The 7,653-nt window shown below is 52.9% G+C and overlaps 1 protein-coding gene across 1 annotated transcript in view; it reads right to left on the bottom strand.

Moving 5' to 3' along the window:
• Window positions 1–740: 740 nt before the first annotated feature.
• Window positions 741–7,653, bottom strand: part of CCDC13 (coiled-coil domain containing 13) — a 30,179-nt gene continuing 23,266 nt past the window's right edge. The window contains exons 13-15 of the mRNA XM_022553780.3: window positions 4,479–4,633; window positions 2,118–2,232; window positions 741–1,559 (exon numbers count right to left, since the gene is read on the bottom strand). Coding sequence (XP_022409488.3) covers window positions 1,400–1,559; window positions 2,118–2,232; window positions 4,479–4,633 — 430 coding nt within the window. The 3' untranslated portion in view covers window positions 741–1,399. The remainder of the gene's footprint in view (window positions 1,560–2,117; window positions 2,233–4,478; window positions 4,634–7,653) is intronic.

The following is a 7,653-nucleotide window of genomic DNA, read 5'->3' as shown; positions in this document are numbered from 1 at the left end:
ACCCTGCATGGGGTGACAGGTCTAGAGACCCCCAGCAAGTGTAGTGAAGGCCATGAGGATGAAAGGGTGCTCAGTTTTCCCGTGAAGGAAGTTTTCTCTGATCCCATGTGCAGGGAAATGGCTAGGCAGGGCCTGTGAGTGTGGAGCCAGCATTGTCTGCTGGCACATGTGTGTCTACATGTGATTCATGCTCCTGAGTCTAGGCATTTGGGTGCATCTGTGTCTTTGTGTGGGCCCCTGTGTGCACAGGTGCGGCCAGGGTGTCTGGGGTCGGGGTGTGTGGCTACCCTCCATGGAGCCATCCCTCCCCATGGCAGTAACTGCAGTTGAGAGGGGTGACACTGCGGCAGTCACAGAGGGGCCTGGGGGCTCTCCTGCAGCAGCCCTCCCAGTTCACCCCTGTGCTGTGGTGAGGCAGGTACACTATGGCTTCGCCTGGACCCACTGCCTCAAAATCCCCCTGCCCAGAGCTCCAAGCCGGCCCCACCTCTGCCCTCTGCCACCAGCACCCACCAGCTGCAGCCTTTCGGAAGCAAAAAGAGGTGCCTCTTGGAGCAGCTGGCAGGGGGACAGAGCTGCCCAGCACTGGGTAGGCACGCCCACCCTGGGTATTCGGATCTGCTGGAGGACCCTGGCTTTTGCAGGCATGCAGGCCAGGGTTAAATATTAGCTCCGTGTCTTTCTGTGAGCCTCAGTTTCTCCATCTGTAAAACAGGGTGACAACCCCCGGGTTACTAGAGGTCTAGATGGAATCGGGTTTCCACAGTAGGTGCCCACTCACTGGCAGCTGTGGTGATCATGAAAATCATCATTATTATTACAAGCCTGAGGGTCTGCACCTAAGGAAGAACCCTAAGGGGTGGGCCGACAAGGTGGCTAGGAGCATGGTGCCCCCAAGTCTGTAGAGGGTGGGGATGCCCACAGATAGAGCAATGGAGGTAGGAGTGGGGTGTGAGGATGCTCTGGTGAGGGAGGTGGGGCGGGGCTGGGCGGCCTGGGGGATGCTCCCAGCCTGGAGCCCTCTGGGCTCTCCTGCACATGTGGAGCCCTATGGGCATGCAGGGTCCCCTGCTAGGCTCTAGGACAAGGGCAGTGAGCACCTGCCCAAGGGACTGCATCTGTCCGTTCACAGCCAGCTTCTCATCCCAGAGCTCTTGCTGATGCCGACAGGCTACTGGCTTCCTCCCTTGCCATCGCTAAGCGTGCCCAGGGCTTCTCCTTTGCCCTTCTGCCATGGGATGTTGGTTCTTGTTGCCCTTGGAGAGCCTCTTCTAGGAGAAGGGGCCCAGCTGGCTGCCCCAGGTTGGCTTCCAGGAGCAGATGGAGTCCTCAGATACAGCCTCGTCCTCTCAAGGCCTAAGGCTGCCCTGTCCAGCCAGGCTGACACTGGGCTGCCATCCTAGTGCTTGTCTGCCTTCTGCTGCCGCAGGGCCTGCAGGAAGACCCCTTTCACCTGGCCCAGGGTCTCATGGTACATTCGGAAGTCCTCCTCCTTTCCCCGGAGGGCACTGCTTAGGGAAGCCTTCAGCATTTCGTTCTCCTCCACCTGGATGGCCAGCCTAGACCACACAGAGAAGGGGGCTCAGCGCGGCTGAGCTGGCACACGTGAGTGTGTGTGCATGCATGTAGAGGGCCCTGGGAAAGGCTGCCAGCTCGGCTGCTCTTCAGACTCAGGGTACTCTCTGAACTCCTCTCAGGGACCCTTGGGGGAATACCATGTGGGATTCCTGTCTGGGCCCAGCCACAGCTACTGGGCCTGGTACCCCGTCGTTCCCCCAAATGTTGGCTGCCTCAGGCATGAGTACTAATTTATAGAGGTTCCCCCTTTCCCACCACTGCATTTAACCTTAAAAGGTTTAATTGAATGAGAAAAGTGGGTTCAGTAACCCACACTTGATAAAACTTCTCTTGGGAAGCATGGGCTCTTTAGGGTTATGGCTGGATTTCTCTGCCCTCTGATGGCCAGTTACTGAATTGCAGGCCTAGAACCCAGGACCCAGCAGGACCAGCCTTCTGGGCAAATAGAAGTCAAAGGGGGAGGGACGTGATCCCTCTGCCTATCAAAACACCTCCACCCAGACAACACCACCCTTTCAGGAAGACGGGGCAGGGAGCACCTGGTGGTCAGCTCCTCCATCTGGGATTCCACGGGCACATTGGAGATCTGGGCAGAAGATGGGTCCTTCCTCTCACTCTCCTTTGGGTTGTGCCTGGTGTTAGAGGTGGGCACACCTGTGGGGCAGCAGCAGCCACTTTCTGTGGTGAGGCCATGGCCCTGTGTTAACACTTCCTTCTCCCACCCCCAACTGTCCACTTCCTGCTTCTCCACTTGTTGAAACATTAGACCTCCTTCAAGGTGCAGGACAAGGGCTGCCTTCCTCCAGGCTCTGACTGCCCGCTTTGTACCAAGGAGGTTCCTCTCACTGCTCTCTCCATATTTGCACTCTATAAGTTTCTGGAAGGCGGCTGGGCCTGAGGTCTGGCCTGCAGGTCGAGTCTGAGTCTAGGCTGTCACCGCATCTGATGCCCTCTTGCCACTGGGTCCCCCACCTCCAGTCTCCATCCATACGCACAGGGGATCCACGGTGGCTGGGACCAGGGGACAAAGAGTGCTCAGAAAAAGAAATCAAAGCCCACCTGGTGGGGATCTCGAGCACTGTCACAGCATCAGAAGACGTCTGTGCTGAACAGGCCCTCAGTGGTGGCATGGCGCAGGGGAAATCACTTGGCACCAGCAGACCTGGCTTTTACTTCCTGCTGTGTGGCCCCAGGTAAATCATCAACCTCTCTGAGCTGGTTTCCTCACCTGTAACGTGAGGATAATAGTTCTTGCCTCTAGAGCTCTGTGAAGCCACAGTGAATACACATTCGGCCCTCAAGGCCTGTGTGATGGGATCACCTCCTCAGCACCTCGTGACTTCCCTACCTCACCACATATTCCCCTCCCCATGATCCAGTCTCACTGCCTCCAAGCCTCCAGCCGTGCGCCCACCTCAGGGCCCTTGCACTTCTTCTTCCCTCTGTTATCTATGCCACATCCTCACCCCCTTCCACCATCTCTGCTCAGACATCAGCTCATCAGTTAGGGTGGCCGCCCTGTAGAAGACAGCTGCTCTCTGTACCTCCTGTCCCCTTATACTCAGCTGTAAGCCACAGCACTCGCCTCCATCTGACCTACCATCTTTTACTGGTTTATTGTTCTCTTCCCCACTGGCATGGAATTGCCACGGGGGACCACATTGCACAATCAGGCTCCCTGTTGTACAGGTGGAGGGGTGTGCTATGCCCCCAAGAGGGGCGGTGCTCTTCCCACGTCACAGGCCAGCATGGACAGAAGCCACATGGTCACTTTCTCCCCAGGCAGTTGCCCTTCCCTGTCCAGGCAGGACCAAAGTGGTTTTCCCTGCTGTGGCTTAGCCGTCCCTAGTTGGGAGCCCGGCCATGTGGCAGGAGGTGCGTCCATGGTCTGGAGACACTACATTCCTAAGGGACCTGTTTCTGCAAGCCCAGCAGGGCTAAGCCCCCAGGACCTTCCCCAGCCTGGTCTCTCAGCAGCTCCTGGAAGGCCCCTGGAGCCCTGGCCCTGCTGGTGGGAGAATGGCACCACTCCCCCTCTGTGTCCTACTTCTGGAATGTCCTCCTGAAACGTTCTGATCTCTGCGCTGGGAAAAAATCTGAGTGTCCTTGGCTGGGGGCGGGGGAGTACTGGGGTGTTGAGAGGCAGGGAAGTTGGGGGGCAACACCTCTACTCCCGAGCCTGGAGGGGTTGGGATGGGGATGTTGGAGAGGGGCAGGCTCATGCTCTTCACACTGAAGGTTCTTCCTCCCCAGAAATGGCTTCTGGTTCTGGCATCCCACACCCTCACTTCCCCAGCCCCACAAGGTGCTACCACTTCTGGTCTGGAGACTGTACCTTAAGAACCACTGTGTTAGAGCAGTAGAACTAACCTTTTTTTTTTTTTTTTTTTTTTTTTGAGGTACGCGGGCCTCTCACTGTTGTGGCCTCTCCCGTTGTGGAGCACAGGCTCCGGACGCGCAGGCTCAGCGGCCACGGCTCACGGGCCCAGCCGCTCCGCGGCATGTGGGATCCTCCTGGACCGGGGCACGAACCCGCGTCCCCTGCATCGGCAGGCGGAGTCTCAACCACTGCGTCACCAGGGAAGCCCTAGAACTAACCTTTTGATTTAGGACAACTAAACTGTCCTCTGGAGCTGGTGTGGTCATGTGATTAGGATCTGGCCAATGGGATGAAAGCATAAGTGACACAAGCAACCTTAGGGTCCTGCCCTTGAAAGGTAAGGAGCTCAGGAAAGAGGGAGGAGCCAATCAGCAGCACCGGTCAGCCCCTCCGTCAGGGTGGAGCTTTGCCTGCCGCTGCTGCTGTGTATCCTCTCCCCGCTGGCCCCCGAGTCAGAACCAGGAGCCCCAGAGCACCATGGCCCCAATGTGACCCCGGGCCGGCCCCACCTCAGCCCTACCTGTTTTGCTCCTGGGGGGTGCTCTCTGAGAAGCTGACGTCCTCCCAGGCTCCAGGCGCATCTTCTCCAGGTGCTGCTCCAGCACCGCGGTGCGGTGCCGCTCCTCCTGCAGCTTCCTCTCTGACTCCAGAAGCTTGCTGTTGCTCTCCTCCACCCTGGTGATGAGAGAGCAGGGGCTGCCATAAGCCCTGGCACCCCACCTGCTCAGGCTCTCAGAGAGGTGGGCACACCTTACACCAGGGGGCATGGGACTCGTCCTTCCTGATTTTTATTGCAGTAATATAGGAATGTGCGTTTAAAACCATATCGTTCTCTCCAAGGCTTAAAATGAAAAAAAACAAAAACAAAACAACACACAGCCTCTCCCCACCCCTCCTCACTCCCGATTTCTGCTCTCCAGAAGCAACCATTTCTACCGCTTTGAGCTGTTTCTTCCACTACTGCCATATTTCTACAGATGTTTATCCTGCTAATTTTTTAAGTCTTAAATATAATCTTTTGACTTCCTGTCAGGCAACATGAGAACTTAGTTTTATTTTAGTACTCTCTCCTTGCCAAACAGAGTCGCCCCTCCACCTCCCGATGTAGTTATATTGCCATTTTTGGGCTCGATTAGTGTTAGGTGGTGCATTAGTTTTGTATTGCCGCTGTAACAAATTACCACAAACGTAGCTTAAAACAGCACAGATTTCTCGCTTCATGGTTCTGTAAGTCAGAAGTTCAGCAGGTTCTGTTGGTTTCTCTGCTCCAGGTTTCACAAGCCAAAATCAATCAAGGTGTTGGCTGACCTGGGCTCTTACCTGGAGTTTCCAGGGGAGCATCTGCTCCCAGGCTCGTCCAAGTTGTTGGAAGGATTCAGTTCCAACCGAAGGATTGAAATCCCTGTTTCCTGCTGGTTGTTAGCTGGGTGACTTTCATCTTTTAGAGGCTACTTGGCCCCCTCCATCTTCAAAGCCAGCCAGATACCCTTTTCATGCTTTGACTCTAACTTCTTCTGAAGCATCTCTCTGGCCCGGGCTGGAGAAATTTCTCTGCTTTTAAGGGCTCAAGTGATTAGATTGGGCCCACCTGGTAATCCAGGATAATCTTCCTATTTCAGGGTCCATAACGATCATCACATCGGCAGAGTCTCTTTTACCATATAACAAAGTATTCACAGGCACAAGAGCGGGGTGAAGGGCACTGAGGACAAAATCCTGTCTACCACAAGGGGTTACACTAGGAAGATTATTCAGACTCATGATTACATTTTCTTTCTTATTTGCTTGCTTTTCCTGGATTTAGTGATTGCTTTCTGTTTGTTATTATTATTATTATTCTCTATATGCCTGTCATGAATTCATGGGCCTTGAAGAACTTGTTATTTGGTTATTTTACTAAAGGATCTGATTACTTTCACTGAGGCTGGGGCTAAGGTCCTTCTTGTGGTTAGGTATGGCATTTCAGACTTCTGTGATACTGAAGGCTCAGCTAGAAGGCCAGGACTGTCCCAAGAGATCTCACCCAAGCAAAGGATTACATACGTACATACACACATGCAAATCAGAGCGGAAGCCTGGACGTGTATGTGCAGTGTTGGAGGAAGTGCTCTTCCCACCTTGGTGAAGAGTCAAGAAGGAACAGAATGGTAACAGTTTTGAAAAGAACACAACTACCAACACAAAACTGTATGCTAGCATAGTACAAAGCTACTGACACAACCTGTTCAAGCTTGTTCCTTGAAACTTATTTGCAAAAGCAAAAGACTAAAATAACCTAACGGTCCATCAAAAACTAATGAAAAAAACTAAAAACTAATGAAAATTAAATAAAATTCAGTTCCCCCAAAGCTCTAGGGTATCAGCTGAGAGAGAATCACACACGCATGACTCTGAGGGTGAGTGTCTCTTTAATTTTGTGCCCTAGGCGCCTTGCTTGCCCCACCCTCATCCCAGAGGCCCTGGAAGATGAGGCACCACATGGAGAGAGAGGCCACGTACAGGAGAATGGAGGTGCCCCTGCTGAGCTGGCTGAACGGGGCATGTGAGTGATCCAGGTGGCATGATGTGAAACAGAATTACCTAGGCCACCCACAGAATGGTAAGAAAGAATAAACCATCGTGTTTGAGGCCACTGGGTTTGGGATGGTGCAGCAGTAGATAACCAAGTCACCTTGATGCACAAATCCACCGCCCCAAAACTCAGGTGTAACTCAAAGGAGGGACTTCCCTGGTGATCCAGTGGTTAAGACTCTGCGCTCCCAATGCAGGGGGCCGGGGTTCGATACCTGGTCAGGGAACTAAGATCCTACATACCGCAACTAAGCCTGCACCGCAACTGGAGAAGCCCCGCACCGCAACGAAGACCCAGCACAGCCAAAATAAATAATTAAATAAATTAAATTTAAAAAAAAAAGAAACTCAAAGGAATTGATAGAGAAAGTCATAATTGGGTATATTTCTTCCATTGGATAGGTTAGAGGCTTGTATTATCCACTATATATATATTTTTAAAATTTATTTATTCTTTTTAAAATAAATTTATTTATTTTTTATTTTTAGCTGCATTGGGTCTTCATTGCTGTGCACAGGCTTTCTCTAGCTGCAGCGAGCGGGGGCCACTCTTCGTTGCGGCGCACGGGCTTCTCATTTCGGTGGCTTCTCTTGTTGCGGAGCATGGGCTCTAGGCACACGGGGTTCGGTAGTTGTGGCATGCAGGCTCAGTAGTTGTGCACAGGCTTAGTTGCTCTGCGGCATGTGGGATCTTCCCAGACCAGGGCTCGAACCCGTGTCCCCTGCATTAGCAGGCAGATTCTTAACCACTGCACCATATAATATAATGGAGGGAAGCCCTCCATTATATTTCAATGACAGAAAAAGAATTAATGTTACTTTTTCTCATTTGCTTGAGCATGTCTGCAATTCATATCCTCTCTTTTCTACTGAAAAGAAAACAAAGCTGATCACTCCTCACTGCTTAGGGAGTGGCCATCCCAGCACCCCAGCTCCTTTGGTGACTGTACTCCATCTTTCCCTTTGGCAAGCTGCCCCTCCTCCATTTCATTTTTTTTTTTTTTTTGCCCGCGCTGCACGGCATGCAGGATCTTAGTTCCCTGACCAGGGATCGAACCCACACCCACTGCAGTGGAAGTGCGGAGCCTTAACCACTGGACAGCCAGGGAATTCCCACCCCTCCT

The sequence above is a fragment of the Delphinapterus leucas genome, chromosome 10 (assembly GCF_059928025.1).
Source record: "Delphinapterus leucas isolate spDelLeu-1000000601 "Yukka" chromosome 10, BTC_Dleu_Yukka2, whole genome shotgun sequence".
Taxonomy (NCBI): Eukaryota; Metazoa; Chordata; class Mammalia; order Artiodactyla; family Monodontidae; genus Delphinapterus; species Delphinapterus leucas.
The sequence above is the reverse complement of the archived record's forward strand: the minus strand, read 5'-3'. Positions and strand labels throughout refer to the sequence as shown.